The sequence below is a fragment of the Xiphophorus maculatus genome, chromosome 2, assembly GCF_002775205.1.
Source record: "Xiphophorus maculatus strain JP 163 A chromosome 2, X_maculatus-5.0-male, whole genome shotgun sequence".
In the NCBI taxonomy this organism is placed as follows: domain Eukaryota; kingdom Metazoa; phylum Chordata; class Actinopteri; order Cyprinodontiformes; family Poeciliidae; genus Xiphophorus; species Xiphophorus maculatus.
Genome location: NC_036444.1, coordinates 4,940,507 through 4,965,579, shown reverse-complemented (window position 1 = coordinate 4,965,579; position 25,073 = coordinate 4,940,507). Strand labels below are relative to the sequence as shown.

General features: G+C 40.5%; 1 protein-coding gene across 2 annotated transcripts; it reads right to left on the bottom strand.

The window, feature by feature from the left end:
• Positions 1-478: 478 nt before the first annotated feature.
• On the bottom strand, positions 479-25,007 carry ambra1 (autophagy and beclin 1 regulator 1). Of its 2 annotated transcripts, XM_014471872.2 has the most exons (19): positions 24,563-25,007; positions 18,644-18,854; positions 17,633-17,691; positions 16,864-17,047; positions 15,520-15,692; positions 15,237-15,303; positions 12,984-14,500; positions 11,651-11,737; positions 10,324-10,512; positions 9,191-9,271; positions 9,012-9,112; positions 8,653-8,763; positions 7,812-8,000; positions 7,580-7,734; positions 6,922-7,061; positions 5,773-5,877; positions 4,699-4,886; positions 3,740-3,859; positions 479-3,419 (listed from the first exon to the last, which is right to left on the bottom strand). In XM_014471872.2, the coding sequence occupies exons 2-19, from the start codon at positions 18,773-18,775 to the stop codon at positions 2,908-2,910; spliced, it is 4,110 nt and encodes a 1,369-aa protein (XP_014327358.1). In that variant the 5' UTR covers positions 18,776-18,854; positions 24,563-25,007; the 3' UTR covers positions 479-2,907. The 2 variants fall into 2 exon arrangements, with proteins under 2 accessions (XP_014327358.1, XP_023205386.1); XM_023349618.1 differs by lacking the exon at positions 11,651-11,737.
• Between the last annotated feature and the right edge of the window lie 66 nt (positions 25,008-25,073).

The window sequence follows — 25,073 nt, the reverse complement described above, 5'->3', positions numbered from 1 at the left end:
CAAGGAAATAGCAAAAAAAAAAAAAAAAAAAACAACCAAAAAAACAATCTAAAATGAAACAAATAGCATTTTTCTGTAGAAAAGGATGTTAACCACCATAGCTCAAAAAAGACAAAAAGATTTCACATGTTTACTGAAGTCACTTCCTTTCTAAATGGTAGCTATATTTAGCCAAATTCAAAGCTGAGTTATGTGCAGCAGAGCCGGTTTTTTAGTAAAAGTCTCTGGATAAACATGGTTCTACTTATAAAAGCTTGTTTATAAAAAGATATAAAATTTGTGTCATACTTAAAATTTTCCATGGAACATTATGTCAGTAATAATTTTGCCCTGGTTGCAAATAAAAAGTCCAACATCTTCTGCATCCTTATTGAGCTGCAGTTTGGGGGCCGCACAAACTCAGTCCGAGGTCCACACACGGCCCGCAGCCATACTTTGAACACCTCTGATTTAACGTTAAAAAGAAAGAAAAAAAAAGTCATATTTATAATTTATTTTTGTATTTTATGAATGAAATATGTTAGTGTTGAATCGTGTGGATAAGACACAAACATTCGTCACATCACAGAGAAACTCTCAAAGCTCTTTAATTACATCACGTCTAAAAGTCAAAGAATCGGGTCGGAGCCGTCCGAACTCCACAGTGGGATCCTGACACAGCAGTACCGTTCAGCGTTTACACTCATCCCTCTGCAACCTGAACACACACACACACACACACACACGTCACAGAGAAACTGGGTCTAAAGCATTCACCAATCAAGTCAGCTCAGGAGGTTTTGCTGTTGCCATGGTAACAGATATGTAACTACCACGGCGATCGGTACCGAACGTCACATGGATCCACAGACAGCAGAGGAGGATGAGGAGGAGGAGGAGATGAAGGTCTGGAGGCGTCAAGTTGCTTTAATTTTACCGAACAGAACTCCGAATCCCATGATGCTTTGAGGGCACTTCTCCAGTTTCTTATGTTGAATCTGACTCCAGATCAGCTGGTAAACGCTTAGAGCTTCGGTTGGTACTCCGATCCGATTAGAACCGGAACCAGAAACAGAACTTCACCAGTCCAGGTTCAGAGTTTGAACACACTGACGACACCAGCGGGCTCCGTGGGATCAATTCAGGAGAAGTTCTGGTCGTAATCCTGTTGAAGTGCAGAGTCCATCAGAACCGCTGGAAGATGCCTTCATGAAGAGATTTACTGCAGCAGAGTTCTGATTGGGTCGGAACCGGATGCTGAGGAGGAGAACTCAGCGCTGCTTTGCAGAAACAACCGGATCAGTCACATGATCAGGAACAAAGTCAGTCCATGATTTGATTGGCCGGCGCTCAAAGGGCGGAAAAAGAAACCTGATTGGGCCTTTGAACGTTCTGACTCAAAAACAAACCCGGTACGGAACCAGAACCCAGTTCTGGCAGACACAGGATTTGTTAGGAGTCATTTTGAAAAAAGAGACAGAAGTCGAGTTTCCGACCCGGATCCGTTAGGCAGTTCTGGTCCATTTCTGCTCCTCAAACAGACCTTCCTGGATCGGGTCTGCTGTTCTGTTCCTGATGAAGTTCTGCTAGGACTCTGGATGAGATTTATGACGTAGTATCAGGTCCAGGATAAGAAAAGAAAAAAATTAAATTATGAAACTAATCCTGGAACGTGAGAAAAAGTTTGTAATATTACAAGAATTCAAAGCATCGCGAGAATAAAGTCGTAATGCGAGAATAAAGTCGTAATGCGAGAATAAGCTACTGTAATATGATGACTGTTCTCCAAAGTCGCTCTTCTACGACAAATAAAGCTGTAGTAGCGCGAGAATTAAGCCTTAATATTACAATAAGTTATAGTAGTGCGCATGGTACATTATAATATTCTGACTTAATTTTTGTAATATTACGGCTTTATTCTTCTACAACTTTCAGTAATATTACAACTTTTTTCTCACAATACTGAGACTTTTCGCGTAAAGACGTTTCTCTCTTTTTCCACCTAGTCTGGTCCTACTAGAATAAAGTTATTACACTGCAGCTTTATTCTCATAATGTTACAACTTTATTCTTGTAATTTCATTTAAATTTTGTTTATTAGCCTGGCTTTGATATCCCGCCGTAGATTTTGACTCGGTTTCGCTGGTCCAAAGTTTTCCAGAACTCCTGGAGGTCTGGATGACGGACCGGATTCTGGAACAGAACCGTGAACAAACAGACATGATGGATGAAATCAAAAGTCATTCATTAAAATCACACACACGCACACACACACTTCTGTTCAGGCTCATGTAGCACCAAAACACACCGTAGTGCAACTGGGTTTTAAGAAGGATAGGGGGCGGGGCTTGAACAGTCCTGTGGTTTCCCCCATCGGTGGGAAAACGGTCGCTCTCCTTTTAAAAACAAAAAACACGGGGTTTTTTCATGATCCGCAGATTCAGTCTCACCTGTCCAATCAGTCTGCAGTCAGGACTGTCCACCTATAACCTTTGACCCCGCCCACCTCCCCACCGCCACTGTCCTCTCACAGGACGGCGTCCCCCAAACCAAAAACCAAAGAGTCTCACATAACAAAAACTCGGTGCTGAACACTTCAGTCTCTGCTTTAAGCCTCTACATCACACGGCGCTGAACGCGGCGCGCTGCGGACAATCTGTGAGGAAGGTGAGCGGCCTCCTCTTCCTCCTCCTCTTCATCACCCCCTCAGAGATGGCACTTCGAAGCGGAGAAGTCGAGGAGGAATGACAGCAGTTCAGCTCAGCTTCAGCCTGGGTTGAAAAGTGCGGTGGGAAACTAATGACGAGTGAGGAAGAGGAGTGAGGCAGGGTGAGGAAGGTGCCTTCAGTGTCAAAGCAGCACCTGTTTCTGTGAGAGTTAAGGCTTTGAGCAGCACTCCGGACCTGCTCCTCTCGGCCAATCAGAGCACTACCTGCTGTACGGGTCGCCGGGGTAACTGTTGGGCCTGCCTCCGTTGCCGGACAACGGGCTGTGAGAGGATGAGGAGGAGGAAGAAGGGGAGGACAGCAGCAGGGAGGAGGCAGAAGGTCCAGGCAGCGAGTCGTCATCGTCGTTCCGTCCGCCGTCGAAGACGTCGTCCATGTCCACTGCTACGGAGAGCCCTGATGGTGCGGGGCCCCGGAGCACCTGGGGGCCCCACATGGGGGAGAGGCGGTCGGCGGCCGGTAGGGGGCGGAGCGGGAAGGGCTGGGGGACGAGGAGGGGTGGGTCGGCGGGGGCCCTGGAGGCCCCTGGGCCCGTCTGGGAGCCCCGGTGGATGCGGTGGCTGACAATAATATTGTTGCCGAAGCCGCCCATGGACGCCATGGTGGTGCTCTGCTCCCGCTGCACCACCGCCGTCATGCCGCCCTCCGCGATCAGCCGCCGGATCCGAGCCAGGGCGTCCTCTCCGGAACCAAACTCGGCGGACTCGGCCGGACCTGAAAGAGAAACGACTCGATTCATTCCTCCATCACGACCGCCGGATCATCAGCAGGTAGACGATGCGATCCGGGTTCGCTCTGTTTCTTCACACAACAAAAGAGTTCCTGCAGGTTTCACCAAGTTTAAGTCTATGCATATATTTTGATAAACAAAAAAAATCATTTTAAAAACACACACATGTTTAATTTTATATAAATACATATATGTTTAATGTTTAATATGCGGACCACCTGACTACACGACATAATTCAATGTGGTTATATGAAAACAATCCTCCAGAGAACGAGACAGTAAATCCAGACGGTGAGTCAGTTACCGGCTGCCGGACCACCCGACTCGGCGGACGCTTCAGTCCGGACTCCATCTTGGACGGCGCTGCTCTCGGCCGTCTCTGGAGGCACCTGAGCGGCTCGACTCGTAGATGGAGCTTCAGCACCTGAGGAGAGACAAAAACTCCATCAGGATGTTTCTGTCTCTGCATTTCTACTAAAACCAAACAGAACCAAAGACCGGTTCTGAGAGACGTAGAGAACGGATCGGCCATCCTGCTGGACAATTAACTGTCCCAGAAGTTATTGAGTTAAAATTTTGGTGTTTTGAGACCATTTTCAAGAAATAGTAATACCATAATAATGCAGGAACACATTCTCAAAGATCAAGGAACTTTAAACTATGATGAGCATTTAAAACTGGAGGACATTTTAAGTATCCAAAATAAATAAAATAACAGAAACAACAAATAAAATTAACTATGAAACAAAATTGTCCTTCAAAAAGTGTTTAGTTGCATAATTTTCCTGACTTATTATAAATTTTTCTTTCTTTCTTTTTTTCTTTGTTATTGTACGTCTTTATTTTTATTACTGGATTGATAAGAGTATACTGCTTTCATACAGGATTTTGTTGCAAACATGCGTGTGTATGTAAGTCTCCGTGAATATGTGTATATGTATATATATATATGCTTCATACTCTCATGTATGATTTATGTATGTTATATTCTGAAAAACTAATATATATATACAGTATATATAAAAAAAGGGTTTAGTTGAGACTAAAGCACCAGACTGGAGACTTTTATCATCCAGTTTTTGGCAGAAAGAGAAAAACGATAAATCATGCAAATGAAAATTGAGCTTTAATTTATTATGCGATTGATTTATGTTGATTATTGTGACAGAATCAGTTCATCTGGATGATTTAACATTAACTAATCTGAAAACTAGAGATGAAGGCAGAATGCCGGGATGTTCTAACAGAAGAATGGGTTCGTACTGGGGGGCTGGTGGGACGCGCCGGGCTCCGACAGCTCTCTCTCCGTCTGCGTCTCGGCGTTCTGCAGCTGGACGATTGGCGTCTGCGTTCCCTGTGATGTCACTGAGGGGGCGGGGTTTCTGGGCTGCAGACCGATGGCGTTCATCAGTCCCATGTCTCTGTCGAGCCTCCAGCCGGAGCGGTTTGGTCTGAGGAAAAAACAAACAGAGGATTCACTCACTCATTCATTCACTCTGAGCTGCTTTTAAACCTCAACCTGAATCTGTTCCATAAACTCGTCACACTTCAGATCATTTCATATTAACATATTCTATATCGTCTCATTAATCCACAAACTTTACGTTATTTTCTACGACTGAGTATTACGGCAAAGCAGAGAAAAAAAAAAGAATTGAGTAACCAGAATAAAGTCACAATTAGGCCACAATAAGAAACAAATCAATTAATCGCATGAAAAATAAAAACGAGTTCAATAATTTACATTTGCATGATTTATTGTTTTTCTCTTTCTACCAAAAACCAGATGGAAAAACGTCTTCAGTCTGATCTTTTGGCCCCTTTTCTCAGGACTTTTATCATCCAGTTTTTCATAGAAAGAATGAAAGAAACAATAAGTCCTGCAAATGAAAATAATTTAATTTATTTATTGTGACAAGCCTACACCCATTATTATTTAATATTGGTATGTGTATTCTGTTTTATTTCTTTACATTTCTTACTATTTATTTTACATGTTTCTTCTTTTCTTTCTATTGTTTATTAAAATCGCTGTCAAAGTATCGGTTGCTTTGTTTATCATAATGCCCGAGTCTAATTGACTTTTCCCATCAAGTGTTGTGCTTTTATGACCGTTTAGTAAAATTTGCTTCTTTGGGAATCAATAAAGATAAAAATAAGAAAAAAAATGCAAATCTACCCAAATTCTGCAAATTATGAGAGAATCTGCATCAATAATTGTGGTGGTAGCTTCCTGGAGGGATTGAATAATTAGATCATTTTGTGAAAATAAAATAATTTTCGTATTCGTTTCCACGAATAAAGCGTCCAGATTGACTCGGCCTGTGAAGCTCTCACCCTGGTCTGTCAAAACCTCGGGTCCGGCCGGTTCCGCTGTTGTTGACGGAGAACAGCGGTTCACTGCTGGGCTCTGCAGGACTCTCACCGTCGCTTCTGTAGAACCTGAACACAAACGGACGGAAACGCGTCCCGGGTTAATGCGCGTCCAATCAGGAAATCTGCAGCGTGGAGGAAGGAATCACTCGCTTCGCAGCCTCGTTAACGGATCCAAATGGGCTTTTCCACTTAGAGTTCTTCCTGTGAGGGCGTTCATTAGGATAACGAGGTTACATGGAGGAGAGGAGGAGGCCAGGTCACATGATGCTTAAGTTTCCATCAGGATGATGGAGGTCAGAGCGAATGATGAGCAGAGAGACACAAGAAACTGTCTGATAAATGAAACTGAAGATCTGGAGGGACGGGAAGGGGGGAGAGAGTGAGAGAGAGAGAGACAGAGAGATAGAAAAAAAGGAAAAATGGACAAAAGAAAAAAGAGGGGAAAAAGAAAAACAACAAAAAAGGAAAAAACAAAGATGAAAAAAGAACAAAAGGTAGAAAAAACAAAAATGGGAAAAAGAAAAGAAGATTTTTTAAAAAGAACAAGAGAGCAGAAGAGGAAAGAAGGAAACAGGAAAAATAAGGAATAATGGGACAGAGGAACGTATAAAGAAAACAAGGAAACAAGGAAGGAGGAGAGAGGTTATCACAGAAGGGAATGGAGAGATAAATGAAGGACAGATTAAAAGAAAGGAAGACAGGAAAGAGTAAAGGATGCTAATGAAAAGAGGGAAGGCTGCAACATTTAGACAGCGGATAAAATATAAAACCTGGAAATGCAAGTTTATTTTTTGACTCTACTTTTTATTCTCCAACATTTTTCAAAATCTGGGTTAAATTTAATCCCAAAGTGCTCCAGAAATATTCAGAACCTGGAACAAATCAAAAATCCTTCAGTTCTGAATGATTCTACAGACAAACCTGAGGATACTTAACAAAAATCCGATCTCCTCCTCTCTCCATGGCACAGGAAGTGACGCCGTTCTTTGGTTCTGATTGGTCAGAATTAGTTTCTGACAGGATGTACCATTCTTCCCCTGCTTTAACGTTTTTTGTGTTTTCTGGTTCAGATTTGTGACATTCAGGCAGAGTCGGAGGTGTTGGACTCACACGGGCCGGCAGATCACGAGGTCTCCCTTGTTGGTGCCGTAGGCCAGACCCATGGCCGGGTCCGGCAGCCACCGGGCCGAGTTGATGCTGACGTGGCGTCTCTGGTCTGGAGCCATGGGGTAAACCACGTTAAAGACCATCTGGGAGGCAGAGAACCACAAACATCCTGAACGTCAGGAAATCTGGGTGTAAAACTTTATTTTCCAAAGATTTAAACAAAGAAGATTTTTTTTTTTTGCTCTCTTTCTTTTCTAAACAAAAAGAGAGAGAGACATGACAGAAAATATTTTCAAAAAGCATTTTTTTAAGAGTAAACCCTTTTCTGAATTGTAAGACAAAGTGTCAGGGAGAGGATATGAAAATGTTTGTTAGTTAAGGGAATAACAGTAAAAAAAAAAAGGCCCAATTTTACCAGAATGTCTTAAAATTACAAGGAAAACATTTACTTTAATGAGAAAAAAAGCTTAGTTACCAGGATTTGATGTGACCAGTTTGGTGTATTTAAGTGTGCTGTACTGGTGCGGTTATCAAATAAATGTATAATTCAGTAAATTTATGTCTGTGTTTATAAAAAGAAACATTCTAAGTCAATTTAAGTTGTTCTGTATTAGGAAATACAGAAAAACATTGCTCCGCCCTTGTTTCTTCTTCTTCTCACCCTCATGGATGTCTCTCCACCGTGCGGCTGCTGCAGGCGGAACACCTGCGCCACCATGTGGTCGGTGGAGGGATGCAGCAGGATTCTGCGGGACGCCAGGCCCACCATGACGTAGCATCCCATAGGGGACAGGCTGACGGAGATGGCGTTGGGACCTGGGGGTGGGGAAGAACAGCTTTAACAGGGGGCGGAGTCAGGAAAGATAAAGCGGCGGTCAGTGGCGGCGGCGTACCAAATCTCTTGGTGTAGAGCATTTCTCCCAGGTTGTGTGGCGCCAGAGAGTAGATGGCCAAAATGCCCTCGTCAGGAAAACCCCGCTGACTGCTGGGAATGAAAACCGCCAGCAGCTGACCGTCTGCGGAAATGTCGCAGCTGGCGTCATTGTAGATTTTACAGTTTGGCACCAGAACGTTGACCGAGGCTGTAAACAAGAAACACAAACATTCATTAACTCAAACTCAGAGCTGGGTAGTAACTAGTTCCATTTACTCAATTACATTTGAGTAATGTTTTTGAAAAAAAAAAAAGTACTATAAAGAATATTTTTACTACGCTGCACTTTTTATTTTTACTTGAGTAATTTTATTATGAAGTTTCTCTGATCTTACTTGAGTAAAATTTCTGGATTTTCCACCCACTGAATGAGAAACAAACATGTTTTAACCAGAAATTCACCAGACAGAAACTACAGGTTTTGTTAAAGGTTCGTGAAATTCTTTTATTGCGTTAACACGTGACATGTTAAACCGCAAATGAATACAATAAACAAAATGAAATTATAAAAACACCAAAATATTTTTTGGCACTCACAGAGTTCCCTAGAATGTCTTTTTGATGAAGGGTTCTGGTAACTGACATCTGTCCTGCAGCCGTTGGACATAAACTTAAATACTTTTTATCAACTTCTAGCCAAGAGTCTGATGTTTCCATGGATACCAAATATGAGGTGCAGTAATGAGTGTAAGAAAAAAAGTTAACATCTTCGCCGGTACTGGACGCCGACTAAGTATTAAAATCATCAAGAAATCAGAAGAAATGAGGCGAATAAGGGAGGAATGGAGGAGTTCTCGTACCGTTACTGATCTCTGGGAGGTCAAACTTGGTGAAGTCCCACCACTGCAGGCGGTACGTCGTGTTGGCGATGTTGCTGGCGACCGCAGACTGACCTTCGCCAATAGAGGCTCCTAAAAATGGAGTAGAAAACAGATCAAGGCTGCATTCACACCAGCTCTGCTTGGTCCACTAAAATCAAAATCTAATTTATTTGTCTAGAAAGTTTGGTTCGTTTGGCGAGGTGTGAATCAAACTCTGGTCTGTCTAGAAACCAGGTCTCGGTTTGGTTAAAGCGATCTCTGGTGCGGTTCAAATGCATATGTAATATTACTCATCTGTGAATGTTTTAAACTTTTAAACAGATTATAGTCTCCCTTACCAGCGAGAACTCTGTTGACAGACGAATGTGTAGCCAGACCCGGCTGACCTCGCTCATGGAAGATCCCGGCGTACGGCAGGTACTCTGGCAGGAGGAAGCGGCTGCAGGACCAAACCAGATTATTTCAGCATTTGGTGGAAACCAAATGTAACCCGGGATTAATCGTGTAACGGACTCACCGCGGGACAAATCGCCCCAGCGACGGAGCAGACATCCTGGCATTCCGTGGTGTCCGGTGTCTCGCTCGGTCTCCATTATCACTGCAGGAAAACAGGAAAGGTTTGTATTTGTTCCTTAAACTGTTTCTGAAGGACTCAGACACTTTCATTTGCTGAAAAAACAACATATTTAGAGCAATAATTAAGACAAAACTGTACAGAAAACCTATATATTTTGTATTGATCTGTAAATGTGTTCTACCCAGAGGTTTTAGTTTCACATGGTACAAATTTAGTAAAAATAAATAAATCTGCAATTAAGCACCTTTTATATCCAATTATTAATTACTGAAGTACTTCAACAGATCAGTCCAACACTGTACTGATTACAGGTCGAGCAGGAAGGGAGGAACTTTTTACATGTTGATGTTAGAAGTATTTTTTAGCTGCAAATAATTAAGCATACACTAAAGAAATACTGTGTTGTTGAAGTCCAGGAAATAAAATGTTATTTTCTAACTTAAAAAAGGACAAAAAATAATTATTTTTTGCATTTTAATGCACTGAGTAACAAACTGAAATAGTTAAATGAAAACTCTGCATTTATCTGCTTTGATTAGAAGAATCTGTTACCAAAATAATCGTTATCCATCACTGAGGGTACCGGGGTTTTAACCAATAATTCATCAGACACACACCTGCAGTTTTTGTTAAAGTTTCACAAGATTTTTACTGAAATAAATATTTGTTTTGCCTGATTTTGTTATTCATTGTTACTTATATGAATTATTGTCATTTGACTTTAGATTTTGGTCTGTCTGATTATGTCATTTTTAAATATTAAATGATTGATAATTTGATCAGTTACTCAGTAATTGAGTAGATTTTTTACCAAATACTGCTTTACTTTTGCTTGAGTAAAATTATGTTGAAGGATAGCTACTCTTACCCAAGTTTAATTTAATTTACCTCAGATTTCCAATTCAAATAATGCAAATATGTTTAAATAAAACAATAATTTTTTGTTGTTTGTAGGCCTAATAAATCACAAAACTGCAGAATAATTTTCCGGCTGCTGATTAAATTCCAGATTCTTATCCTGCCTAAAGGAATCGTGTCTCTGCGGCGAAGTTAAACACAAAGTAAGCACTAACTCCAGCTCCTCGAAGTCGACGTCGCTGTTGTCCATGGCGCTGGACGGGTTGGGGGTGGGGCTGTCGGAGGACGTGGACATGGTCCGCATGCGGTGGTTCTGCTGGTACCGAAGGGAACGCTGGCGGATGCTGTCCCTCCTGGACAGATACTGGATCATCCTCTGAGCGTAGTAGGCTGCAGGCGAAAGCCTGCAGAGCAAAGAAAGCGCTTCAGGTCACAGACTGGTTCAACTGCAGCCAATCACAGTTAAAATCAATTTTATATAAATAGAACATTTTCAGCAACTAGGTAGTTAATAAAAATCAGTAACACATCATATAAGTTAACCAATGTTCCAGTTACTGCTAATCAAAGGCAAAGCTAAACAGGTCGGTTTTTAGTTGGGGTGAACCGATTGCAGTTTTCTGGCCGATTGCCCATCTTCAAAACTTTTGACCTGCCGATACCGATGGTTTTTGTCTGAAAAGTTGTTAAATATAGCAAGAAAGTTGTTGAATTGGTAACAGTGGGGTCACTATTGTTAACTGTAAACATGGAGACATGACCTGGTGGGCCCGGTCAGTCAGTCAGTCAGACCTCTCAGTGCAGGGCAGAAGAGGACAGTGGCTGATTTTTAAACCTTTGATGAGGTAGAGAAGATCGGTTTCACATGCTAGTCTACACTCCTAATTTTTAGTCTTGTTTAAGGGAATTCAGTGTTTCGGCTGTTTTGCAGTTTTCTGGAAGTTTGTTCCAGATTTGTGGTGCATAGAAGCTGAATGCTGCTTCTCCATGTTTGGTTCTGGGGATGCAGAACAGAACCAGAAGACCTGAGAAGGTCTGGAAGGTTGCTATGACAACAGCAGATCTTTAATGTGTTGTGGTGCTGAACCGTTCAGTGATTTATAAACTAACAACAGTATTTTAATGTCTATTCTCTGAGCAACAGGGAGCCAGTGGAAGGACTTTAGGACTGGGTGATGTTCTCTATCTTCCTGGTTTTAGTCAGAACACCAGCAGCAGCGTTCTGGATCTGATTGACTTTTTAGGCAGACCTGTGAATAGTTTCTCTATTAGTCCTTTAATCCTGGAAATGTTCTTCAGGTGATAAAAGACTGAATCTTTAACCGTCTTTATGCATCTCTGAAGGCTCAGACTCAGATTTCGGGTCTGATTTCTTGTTTCCAGCTGTAAGAACTAAAGCTGTGTCTGACTGTAGATCGTTCCTCTTTAGGTCCAAAGATAATAACTTCAGTTTTGTTTTTGTTTATCTGGATAGAGTCCTGTTGATAAACAGCTCTATCCTGCTGGAGAATAAAAGTCTGGCCGGTGAGAGCTGTGTGGTACCTGGCCGGGTCTGGGTAGATGGGATGGTCTCTGGACCCGGACATGTCGTATCGAGACAACGATAGGAGGGATGACTCCAGCAGCCGCCTGTCGGGAACAGACCGTTGTTAGAACGGGATTTCTGCAGCGTGGAGGAACTTCAGTGTTAAAATAGAAAAATTGGACGGATTTAGGACTTTTTTCTGGCCTTCCTCAAACACTAAATCAAGTGGATCTTTGGACCTTTCAAAATGGCTCTAAATGACTTCACTAAAAACCACATATAGATATGATAAGAAATTACGTTTTTAGCTGTTTTGAAGCAGTTTTATGGAATAATTGCGTTAAATTTCCACAACATAATGACACTAAAAGGGGCGATATTTTTATATCCATTTTTCCTAAAATTAGGTTAGAGACCATCTGCAGCTACTGCACCCACATCTAGTATAGACATTTTGTTTGCAACGAAAATACAATTTTATTTTGAAGCTGACATTTATCCATGTATGAATGATACTTTATTTATAATATGACTTACATTTTAATTTATTCAAGTTAGATAAAATTTACTTAGGATTTTTTAACAGCTATGAAATATTAGTCCACATGTTTTTTTCCTCTTGGGCTGAACATGTAATTGCTATTAATGTTTGACTGTTTACAATCAGCACCCCATAACTACCTGCTTTTGTTTTTTAATCAAGAACATTATGGAAAATGTAGCTCTTTATGTTGAGGAAGACGGCTGGCCCTCCTGATACAAAAGAAAACTCAGGTTTTTAAAGGGGCAGTATTGTGTTTTCCAGGCACAGAGTGACATTTTATAGCAAAATAAAGTAACTATGTGACCTTCAATTGACATAAAAATTATATATATATAGTTATATCAAATATGACTTAAAAGAAATTTTACTTTCACTGTCTCTTTAAGAAACTTCTATTCTGTGTGAAACTCCGCCTTCAGGAAGTCATCACAACATGGCTCCTTCATTAATCCTTTAACAACAAGCAGCTACGTTTCATTGAAAAGTAGCTGCTATAATGAGCAGTTCCAGCAGGTATTTGCTAATTGCTGCTGGCTAGTCTGAAGGAGCTGCTCTGTAAGGCGGAAGCTCAGAAACGGCAGCTCTGAGGAGGAGCTGCGCCTTGAAGGTGGGGCTAGATCCACCCAGGTGTTCTACACACCTGAATGGTTGCCATGGAGATTAAAGGATCAAAGCAACATTCCAGGTATGATTTGAGGGAATAACATTATAACATGATGTAAAGTTCAAAAGGGTTAATTTTACATGATACTGCCCATTTAATCAATAACTTTGATCCCGGATTGGAGCCGACTGCAGCGCCGTACCTCCTCAGGGAATCCTCATCCGGCGGGTCAACAGGCATTTCTTGGCTTAAGGCCTCTGGCGGCTCAACGGCCCGGCTGGTGGTGGCCTGCCGGTACACCCTCTCCCACTGCGCCGTGTCCTGGTTGTAGACCAGGCCCACTGTCTGTTCAGTGGTCTGACTGGGTGGCGGCGCCAGCGGAAATGCCACCGCTCCTCCTCCACCTGGAGGAAGAGGCGGCTGCTCGCTGGTCTCTGGCGCTGCCCTCCTCTCCCTCTCCTGGGTCTCCAGCGTCCTCCTGCTCTCCTCCGGCTGCCAGGCGGCAGCAGGCGAGGGGAAGGAGGAGGAAGAGGAGGGAGGATCCAGCAAGGAAGAGGAGGAGGTGGTGGAGGAAGTCTGGTGCGTGCGCTCCCAGCGCTGGGAGTCCTGGTTGAAGGTGAGCAGGTTGTGGCAGGCCCGGCAGCGGTTCAGGTGGTGACCCCTGGAGGTCGGCGGTGGCGGCGGCACGTTGTTCTCCAGGCTGTGGGAGGTGGGAGGTGGTGCTGGCGGTTGGTAGTGGATGATGGTTGGCGAGGAAGAGGAGGACTGGGCCGGCCTGTCCGGATCCATGTTGTTGTTCAGCAGCTCTTGGCTCGGCTCCTGGTTGCCATCGGCGATGCTGCCGCCCAGCGACGGGTCGATGTCGATGCGGTCGAACTCCAGGAAGTAGCGGCTCAGGTTGCACTGCAGAACGTTCCGAAAGGAGGCCGAGGAGCCGCGGCCGCCATCCCAGAACGGGTGGTGGCCGCTGCTCGTCCCGGCGCCGTCCCGGCTCCCTGGCTCCCCCTGCTGGGCAAAGCCCCGCCCCTCCGAGGCGGAGGTGTAGAGCGGTGACTGGGACGAGCCATCCTGCTGGCGGAGCACCGACAGCAGGCTGACGGAGGAAGAGGAGGAGGTCCTGGGAGGAAGCATGGCGGGGCCTGCCGCGCTGTCCCGCATGTTGAGCAGGCTGCGGGTCCAGTCCGGGCCGGGCCGCGCTGATCCCAGCGGCTCCATGATGTTCGGCATGATGGGGTTCAGGGAGGCGCCGGCGCTGTAATAGACGGAGGTGAAGGCGGAGGGCCGCTCCGAGGGCTGCCGCGGCTCTGTGCGGGCCGAAGAGAAGGTGGAGGCCGTGGAGAGCGTTGGCGTCTCCGTGGAAACCGACGGTGTCGATGTGGAGGCGCCAGTGGGCAGGCAGCGCTTCCGGCTGACGGAGCAGCGGGTGCAGACGCACACCATGCCCAGGTGCTGGGTGCAGCCGGGGAGCGAGGGGCCACCGGGACCGCCGGGCGACTCGCTGACTCCGCTGCCGCCGTCGCTTATGGACCGCGGCGGCGGTGGAGGCGGCTGCTGCTGCTCAGCTCCGACGTTGGGTCCCGGGGAGCGAGAAGACGACAAGATGTGCAGGAAGTTGTGGAGGATTGGTGTCCGGCGAACCGGCTGGGAAGGCAGGAAGGAGCGCTGGCGGAAGTGAGGCATCTCCACGCTGTCCATCGGGACCTCAGAGTCTTCCTCATTCTGGGACAGAAGAGACTCATCAAATGAGGAAATGACCAACATGAAGATTTTCTTCAAAATAAAAACACTGATTAACACCAATAGCAATTTAAAACTTCACTTCAGAAACACTAAATCTTACCAAGTATTTGTATACTTGGTAAGATTTGCAATGACTTAAAAGAAATTTTAAGTCTTTTAAGTAATTTGTAATGCAAATATCTTAGTGCACTTGAAACAAGGAACATCTAACTTACAGGGTAACGTTTCCAGCAAGAAATGAGCTTTTACGCCAATAATTCCTTAATACTGATGAAAAAGTCCTAGTTCATCTGCAAGATTATTTCACTTATAGCAAGATATTTTTCCCATCTTACAAGTGGAGAAAAATCACAACACAAATGTTAAGAACTAATCTTTATTTTACCAGGATAAAAATATCCATTGAGATGTTAAACCTGTTTTTCAAGGAAATCTTAATCAAAAGATTAAAAGAAAATGAAAAGCTATTAAAAAAACAACAATATGCCTCAAGACATTTTAGTTTATATTTAAAGAAACTAAACAAGGCAAGTACAGTCAATCTAAAAGTTTCTTGTAATGAGTTTGATGAAGAGAGAGCGCAGTGAATGAAAGCCTTCTTGCCAATTCAGTTTGAGCAAAAGGGGCAGAAATAAACAGCGAAAAGTATAAAAGTCAACATCTTTCAGTGAAACTGAAATATGCCAGAGAATTTGGAAATTTTTGCACAACTCACCTGCTGATTGGACGGATTCACAATCGCCGTGAGCAGGTTGTGACCCAGAGGATCAAATCTCACCAACCTGGAACAAACAACAAGAACAAGACTTTTATTTTTTTACACTTTTCTTCCAATTTATCACCCTCCCCTAAACTGAGCAGAAGCTCACTTCCAAACGGCCTGAACTAAAAGTAAACATGTTTTTATTCAAAGAATTAGAGTGACGCATCGATTTGGAGGGTTGAATCTTCCGGTTGGGTTCCCGGCCTCGCATCGTGGCGACGGCTCTTCGACCCACCTCACTCGTTCCGTGTCGCTGCCCGTCTTGACCACGGCGAAGGGCTCCGGGCGGCTCCAGTCCCAGAAGTGAAGCTCGTTGTTGGTGGCGATGAGGAGGAGCTGGGCGGTCGGGTGGAAGGCCAGAGAGGCGATGGCCACGTTGCTCTCCGTAAACCAGCTCTCACTGCCGCCCTGGAAGCAAATCACCCAGTTCAGCCCAACAAAGTAATGGAAATAAACTATTTGTACTGGTATGTTTTTAATGCTTATATTCCCGTTTTCATTCAGTCATAATTCAGACATTTCTGATTACAAAACATGCAGTTGAAATATTGTTGTTTTTCATGACAGGTTTTATGTTAAAGGTGCAACATGAGATGTTCAGGTTTTCTATTGTTTTTCAATGCAAGAACAATATTATGAATTTTTAAATTTAAAGTTATGAATTAAGACTTTTGTTGGACAATCAGCAGGTTAATAAAAGTGAAGCTGCAACTAAAATTATTTTAAAAACTGATTAATCAGATAAAAGAAATAGTACCTTTGGTATATTTTTTTCATCTAGCCTCTGAAGCCTTTTTATCCAATGTTAGAAACACATTAAAAGATGAAAATGAACAAATATTTCAACTTCTTTTTTTAAATAAGAAACATTTATTGCCTAAAATGCAATAAAACTGCATTTCTTTTGTGTAGCTTAAAGCTTGAAGCTTAAAGCTTTACATCAACATGTAAAACGTTCAGTCATTTCTGCTTGGCTTAACATCAATACAGTGCAGACCTAATCTGATCATTATTTTTTGGATTAAATGATTAATAATTCGATAATAATTAGATAACAAAAAGAGCTCAGCAGGACATTTTTTTTAAACAGAAGTTTCTCCGGTGAAGCTAAAACTATGTTCCAAGAAAAGTTCTGGGTAGAACTTACTTACAGACAAAAGTTCTTAAACACAAAATGTATATATTTTTGCACAGTTTTGGCTTTTTTATTGCTCTGAATGTGCTGTTTTCATCAAATGGCCATGTTTGACATACATATTCCAGTTAATATTCATGAATTTGTAAATTAGTTGACAATTATTTCAATGATCAATTAATCAGATTAATCGTTTCAGCCCAAAATGAAATAATTCTGTTTTTTGTTATAATATTTGCAAGCAAACAAAAGAGCAAAACTTAGATGATCCAAACCAAATCTGATCCAAATGTCAAACTGCAACATTTATCACATTTTTTACAGTTTTACTTTGTTTGGTTCAGGATTCCTTCTAGTCGTACTGAATGTCTTCTCAGTTTACACTTATTACTGGACAAAGATGAAGAGATTTCCTGAAACAGTCCCAACTTATTCTGCACTCACATGCAGGTCCCAAATGCGGACTTCCCCATCAAGGCACCCGGAGGCCACCAAGCCAGGAATGGTGGGGTGAAAGGTCACACACCAGGGGGTTCTTCGATGGCCCACTAAGGAATGGAGGCACTTTCCAGTCTTCACCTCCGTTATGTAGATGTTGTGGTTGACGTGTGTGGAGGCCATTAAAGACCTGCAGGAACAAATGAGGCAGTTTTAATCATTAATGATTCCAGTTGGTTTTAACATTAAGTTGACATGAGGGGAATAACTGAAAACATGGAGACTTTATTCCTTGTTCTGGAACTCAGAGCGATCTCAGATTTTATTCAAACAACATCACCCTCCCCTAAACTGAACAGAAGCTCACTTCCAAAAGGCCTGAACTAAAACTAAACATGTTTTTATTTAAAGCCTCAGTGTGACGCAGCGTTTTGGAGGGTTAAATCTTCCGGTTGGGTTCCCGGCCTCGCTTCATGGCGACAGCTCTTCGACCCACCTCACTCGTTCGGTGTCGCTGCCCGTCTTGACCATGGAGGGAGAAGTTAAGAGGTTTTACTTCTTAAAGATGAAATCTAATTGATGAAGGATGCTAATGTAAAAATAAAAAGCTAATCAAAGCTTAAAAGCTTAATCTTTAATTCTAAAAATCCAAGAGTTTTCTTTAGTTCTAATGTTTATGTTTTTAAAAGCATTTCTAGTACTGCAGACAAAGTCTTTTGAAGGTGGGTGTGTGGGAGCGAGCGTGTGTGTGTGTCCATGCATGTGTGTGTGTGACCTGTCCGGGCTGAAGGCCAGTAGGAACGTTGATCGAGGGCTGTCTGGAAGCTCCACTTTCTAGAAGAGACAAAAACCAAAACATTTAAGCTCAATCCAGAATAAATGAATAATCCTAAAACATCCGTTATTTGAAACACTTTAAATTATTGTCCTGTTAATAATAACAAAAAACAAGATGCCTGAAAAATATGAGTCCTTTACAGGTGGCTACGGAGGACTTATCCTGACAAAATTGGTCAATAAACATAAAAATAAATAAATGAGTTGATAAAATAATGAAAGTGCCAATTTTGATTCCAAAAAATAAAAACTTTCCTGACTTATTTAAATCAGTGTTTATCATTTTCAACAGTATTAATTTAAAATGATTGGTATTATTTAACTTTCCATTTCATTCCAAATTTTTATTTCATAAATGTTATTTTTTTAATCTACTGTTACATTTAATTATCTGTATTTACTTTGTACCTTTTTGGTCACTTTTTAATTGTACATTGATTTATTTTCTCCTCTCTTTTTCCATTTATTTGAAGATTAATATTTTCATTTTCATCATTTTCTCTTTTCCCTTCTGATTATTTGTGAAAACGTAAAAAATAATAGAGGAGGGTAAATAAACACAGAATATGCAAAAATAAATAAATACTGAAATAAAATCTGATGGTAAATACAAAAAATTATCATTTTTTTAAAAAAGTTAATAAAAACAGTAAGATTGGAAATAAAATGAAAAATTAAACAGTGACATGTTAAAAATAATATACATTTTTCTACACTGTGATCAAATAAAATAAGTGTTTTTTTCTGTATATTTTTTGGATGCAATATTTGATCAAGATTACTTTATTGAGCCATTAATGTATTTCTATGTTTATTGCCATTCATAATGGATGATCAGGAGAACACTAGGCGTTTGGTGGAAGGCTGCACTTGATTGCAGCATTTATGTGCTGAGGATGTCCAGTTTCATTAAATCCAAGCTGTTGGGACTTGAGTGTTTTTAACCCACCTGACTCTGCCATTTCATCCAGCGGACCTTCTCCTCCACCAGCAGCTGCAGGAGCCGCTGCGAGCCGAATGTCTGGGATCCCCGCTCCCGGCTCGACAGGATCCGGACCGAGTTCCTCTGACGGGACGCCATGTTGCTACGGGGCGGGGCTCAGCTGATTGGCTGCTCTCTCCTGTTGCCGTCAGTCTGTTGTCGCCATGCAGAGGCCAGGCTATGACAGAAACAGATTGATTCAGAAAATATTTTCACCATAATTCTATTAGAAAACAGAAAAACACTGAGGAACTATCAACAGTTTGAATTTTACTGTGAGAAAAGCGTACAAACACTTTTCAAGGTAAGTTTTCAAACTTTTCCAGCATCACTTTGGGGATAAAAAATAAAAATAAAAAGTAAAAAATACAGTTTCAATTCATTATTGTATATCATTAATTACTGTTATTAATAATGTATTGTTATAGAATTTGACATTTACAATGTAAAATTGTAATATATATATATATTTTATTTTATTTTTTTTATTTTTATAAAATATTATTATGCTCACAAGGTAGTCTGAAATGTTCAGTATAACAACTTTCTCCTAAAATATATTAGCAGATTTTAATCAACAAAGGTTTGCACTTTATTACAAAACTGTGCAATTTCAATATCAAGCACTTTCAAGGGCTTTATAAGAAATCAAGCACTTTCCAAACCTTAAAAACACCAAAGTGAAATTCAAGCAACCATAAAACCTCTGAATCAGACCAGGAAGAAAATAAAAAAAGTACCAAAGCTGCATCAGAGACGATGAGGAGTTTCGTTTCCTCAGCAGCCGTTAATCCAGAGTAATAATTATTCTCACTTTGAAACAAAAAAAAAAAAACATGCATTTATTCAGATTTCAGTCTGCTGATCTCTGCAGCTTTAAGGTTTAACTAGCGCTTGAATTTACAGAGTTTCCATCTGCAACGTTCCTCACAGGAACAGGAACGCTGTCAGACAAGCAGCTAGCGCTCAATAAATAAAACGGCCATGACACAGCGCTTCTCCGTCTCGTTTTTTCACAGTGCTTCAACAGAAACAACAGTTTATGATGCTGATTATATGCTCCAGATATTTGATTAAAGGTGGAAATTTTCATTTAAAAAAGATATACAAGTTCAGCAGCTTCACTGATTCACCCAAAAAGGAGAAAAAAATCAGAATATGTTCAATCTGCTCTTTTCTAAACCCAAAAAATTTAAAAATAAAAATCCTGTAAATAAGCAGTTCAAAATCCGCTATAAAAGTAACGTTAGCTCAGGGGTGTCCAAAGTGTGGCCCGGGGGCCATTTGTGAGCCAAATAAACTTGTTTCACGGGTCCAGGTAGATTGATTCAGACATACTGTTTTGTTATTTCTTTGTTAAAGGCCTGAGCTTTCAAAACTGATACAAATTAAAATCATAAAATGGAAACTTTTTGTGACCACATTTTTCACTTGCAACTTTGTTTTAGAGTAAATAAAACCACAGACTCACCAAAAGCAGACCTGGGTGGAACCAATGATAAACTCTGCTAAATAAGGCAAAAGTTTCTAAAGACTGACTGACCCACTTCCTGTTCTTGTTGCTGAGATAATCTACATGAAGAAGAAGAATTAAGGCATTTCTTTTTGTTCTTCTCAAATATGGCAAACACGCTAAAGCATTTTCATCAGAATACTTTGTTTCATTAAAACAAACAATTTTCTGATTCTGATATTTATCAGAACCAGCATAAAATTTCGTTTTGCTTACTGATTATGTAAAAACAAGAAATATATTACAGCTAAATTGTCCCAGAAGTTATTGAAATAAACAATAATACTGTTGTCCTGAGATAATTTTCAAATAATATAATGATACAGGGCTTCCTCCAGTGTATTATAAGCCTGGCGGGCCACCGGGCTTAGCATGTTTTCTAGGGAAAACCCTGTGATATTGATGTAACAATAAAAGGACACATTCTCAAAGTCAATAAACTTTAAATTCTGAGGAACATTTAACACTGGAACAGGAAGAAATTTTAAATATCCCAAAATATCCAAAAACTGTCCTTAAAAAACAAAAGGTTTAGTTGAGACTAAAGCACCAGACTGAAACTTTTGTCATCCAGTTTTTGGAAGAAAAGGAGAAAAAAGAAGAGAAAGAGGCAAAAATTCATGCAAATGGTAATTATTGAGCTTGTTTTTACTTAAAATGCCATTAAGTGATTTATTGATTATTGACCTAATTCACATGAACAGATTCTACCTGACCTCTAAAACTGATCCCATCTGAAATCTTTAAACACAAAGCTTAATTTAGAGTTGCATATCTTACTCCTGTCCACACACACACGTCCGCCCCCCCCCCCCCCACACACACACACACACACACACACACACACACACACACACACACACACACTCCGCTACAAGTCAGTATCAGCTGAGGAATGAACAGTGTCACCAGATGATGTGTCACCGCCAGATTAAGGAGTAACCAGGTCGGCATGAAGTGCCTAAGATCAGAATAATCCACACAGCTGAACTGTGTGGATTATTGCGTGATTAATACGTGACCTTTCGCTGACCCCGCCGCAGCGTTTGGGTTTCATTCAGAGAGCGGGGCGGATCGGGGTAACACCTGGATTTAAAGCATCAATCTCAGTCAGGGGAGAGGGAAGGAAGTCAGCGCATTTAATTCAGAAAAAAACTTTCATTTTGAACGCAAGAAAAGTTTAACATTTTACTGAGGAGAAAACGACAGAAATTATCAAAGAAAAGCTTAAAAGTTCAATAAGAGACATTAGTTGTGACCTAACATTTAAGCATTTTTACAAGATGGAGAAGCAGGGCTGCAGAATATGAGAAAATATTGCAATAAGCATAACAGTTGCGATATCACTATATTTAGGCCTGTTAACTCATACATTTTGCTGGGCGATAAATTGCTCCAGACGTTACTGTGATAATATTGGAAGCCATTTCAAATATCCAAAATAAATAAGCAAAACAACAAAAACAATAAATAAAATAAATTATGAAGTCTCTGTAAACAAAACTGTCCTCAAAAAAAAAAAAAAGCAGGACTAGTTAAGACCAAAGAACTTTTGTCATCCAGTTTTTGTTTGGAAGAGAGAAAAGAGAAAAACAATTTCTTTGTGATATGAATGCAGAACACACTCATAATGCGATTCGACATATTTTGCAACCAGTTTGTGTAAATTATAATTACACTATGCTTAACATGCAACATAATCACTCATAGAAACAGCTGCAAATTGATTTTGTTCATCGTCAAACTGATAGATTAGAAAGTATATATATTTTAAATCTTGTTTATTTGTGATCCACAATGCTTAATGGAAAGGTTTGTGACTTTTGATATTATCAGTAATTAATGTTTATTTTAATCTGTCATTGCAGTTTGTAATGAAACGTGCTTTGCTAGAAACGACTGGTAATCTGAAATCATATTGTGATAATAGGCCTGTCACATGATAAATTTTACTGGACAATAAAATACTGCAATATAAGACTTTGTTTCTATGTAATTTTAAAATAATACAATGATAATGGTATAATAATACAAGTCTTCCCTCTCAAAAACCAACACATTTTAATTTTGCAAAACGTATCCAAAATAAAACAACCATAAAAACAATGAAACAAAAAAAGAAAATAAATACACACACAATAGAAACCATAAATAAAATGGATTATTTTGCCTCCCTAAAACAATATTACCCTTCAAAAAAATATCAGAATGGAAATTATCAAGCTTGTTTTATCTTATCATGTGATTAATAGATAGCTTATTGTGACAGGTTTATGTAATAATTGAAATAGCTGAAAAATAAATGGAAATGTAACATTTTTGTCCGTAACACACTGCTCTATTAGAATGAGTCGTCAGGGCAGAGTGAGGACTGTAAATCACATAAAGGGAGGAATTTTCCTTCACTATAGCCTCTTTAATAATAATATTAACAGGTTTCACGCAGAGGGAAACAGCAGGAAGATCCTGGATTAAATCCCAGCCAGATTGTAGCTTTGCTTTTCAGTTTAGGTTTTTAATTTCTGTTCAGTTTCTCCAACTTCTTCCTAATCCCGTCTAAAAAGCACAAACCGAGTTAATGGACGATCTGCATTTTCCTTCAGTTATGACGACGTTTTTCTCACTTATCAATGCATGAATTAAACGCACAGCACTGGACACTTTTTATTTCAATAAAATAAATATAAACTGTCTGGATTGAGGACTGCAAGTCAGAATGAGTCATGAAAACTGAAATCAGCAAACCACATTCCCAGCATTTTCTGGTAACAAAAAAAGTAAATCTGATCAGGAGGACAATAGTCACAAGAAATTATAACCAACCTGAACTCCCATTATAACTGAGAACAAGCAGTAATATCCCTCAAATGGAGCTTTATGATTATTTTAAAAAAGCTAATGAGACAACACTTCACATTTCCAATTAACTAACATATTCTTATGATTGGTCTTACTTCATAAATCAAAGTGAACCAATCAGATCAAACAGCGACCATTTTATAAAAAGGATCTGATTTCAATCTAGGTTTCAAACTAATACAGTCAGTCAGAGATAAAGAGCAGAAATTCCTAGTTAACTGGAAAGAAAACAGTTTCCAATAGAAATGAACGACATATCAGTATTGACATACTGATATGTCCACTTAACACTGGAACTGGAAGACATTTTAATATGCAAAATAAATCAACCAAACCACTGAAACAATAAGCAAAATAGATTATGAAGTCTCAACAAAACACCATAGGAATCATTAGGCTCAGAGTGGGAAAACAAGCAAAACTTCCAGTCAGGACTTTTGTAACAAAATAAAGAGTTAAACTAACCACATTGTACTGCGGGTCAAAAGTTTGCTGTATTTTTCAAAATTAGTGGCTTTTCAATATTAAAGACCAGCATCACATTAACGATTAGGCAAACTACACAAACATGCACGCAAATGGAAAATATCACACCTATTTTAATTTATTATGCAATTTATTGATTTATTCCTTATGGTTACAGACTTCGATATACCAGAGATGGATGTGTTGTCCTCTTCACTTGATTTATTTCTTATGTTTTAAATATGTACTACTTCTTGTCTGGAAAAAAGGATCGTGATTCTGGTCAAAGAATCAGCAGGACTCCAGGAACTTCTGCATCATGGTGGGACAGCTGTAACGATCTGATGAGCTCAGCATGATGCCAGTAGAGATCTGAAGCCATCCAGGGTTTCTATGTTGGAGCAGAAGATCATTTCCAACTCCTACCATGAGGCAGAAGTAACAGGAGGTTCCACATTCCAAGAATCTGATTCAGGAACAGTTTCTGCAAACTAGGATGTTGGCCTGAAGAAAAACTGTCCTTTATGAGAAATTATCTCATGTCACAGTATTTAATTACATTTTTTATTGCTTAGAGTTATATTTTTACGGAAAAATGTTACATTTGTATATTATTTATTGCTGCTGGTCTTGTATTTGTCTCTTGTATGAATATTCTTGTGTGATACCGAGAAATAAGGTCTGGATAAATCAATTTTGAACACTGTTTATGTCCAACTTCGACTCTCTAACACCTAAAAACATTATAAAATGTCAACATCACCCACAAAAAGTCACCCAAGCATAGTTAATTTACAACAAAGTCACTAACTAACCTAAAAGAGACACTAACAAACCAGTAATCGTTAATCTGGTGATGTTAGCTCGATATGTCCAGCTAACCTTTAGATGAAGCTAAAACCTACATTAATTGCTGTTTAAATATATCCAGTGTTTCTAAATATCCTTTATAAAAAGTTATAGTAATAGGTGAGAGTATAAACCCAGCATTTAAATCGCAAAATAAGAAAAATCCACATTTAAAGCCGAATAATCGGAGCTCGGCCTACCTTCACAGCCGCTGCTAACGGGTTAGCTGCTAACAGGCTAGCTTCGGTTAGCCGCTGAACAATAAACCGTCAGACAGAAACATCCGCGTCTCCGGGTCACTCTGCTGGGCAGGCTCCGTTAAGATTAGCGGCCAACGTTCGTCTCCAACGAGGTAAAACAAATCCAGGTTGATTTTTGAGACATCGGTCCGATGGTTAAATAGCTGCCAGACGGCACTCTGCTGCTGCGCATCCAGCTAACGGCTAACCAGGCTAACTCCGCAGGTTGGCTGGCAGATCGCCGAGTAATCGAACGCTACTAATGTAAAGAGGATATTTTTAATATAAACCACCAACGTAGGGCGCAAAGGTGAAATATTAGCTTTAACGTTGGTGTATGCATTCTGCACTAATTCTCAAACAATAAAGCTTCTAGAAAATCAGGCTGTTTCGTTAATTCTGACGGAGAAGTTGCTCTTCAGTCGACTGGCGCTCCTTAAATGGACTAGATAAATCAGAGTCAAACGGTTTA

Coding starts and splice junctions, on each gene's coding strand:
- ambra1 (XM_014471872.2), bottom strand. CDS start 18,775: ATGGCGTCCCGTCAGAGGAACTCGGTCCGGATCCTGTCGAGCCGGGAG. Junction 17,048..17,632: donor CTGGCCTTCAGCCCGGACAG/GTCACACACACA, acceptor TTGTTCCTGCAG/GTCTTTAATGGCCTCCACAC. Junction 9,113..9,190: donor CTGGGGCGATTTGTCCCGCG/GTGAGTCCGTTA, acceptor TTGGTCCTGCAG/CCGCTTCCTCCTGCCAGAGT.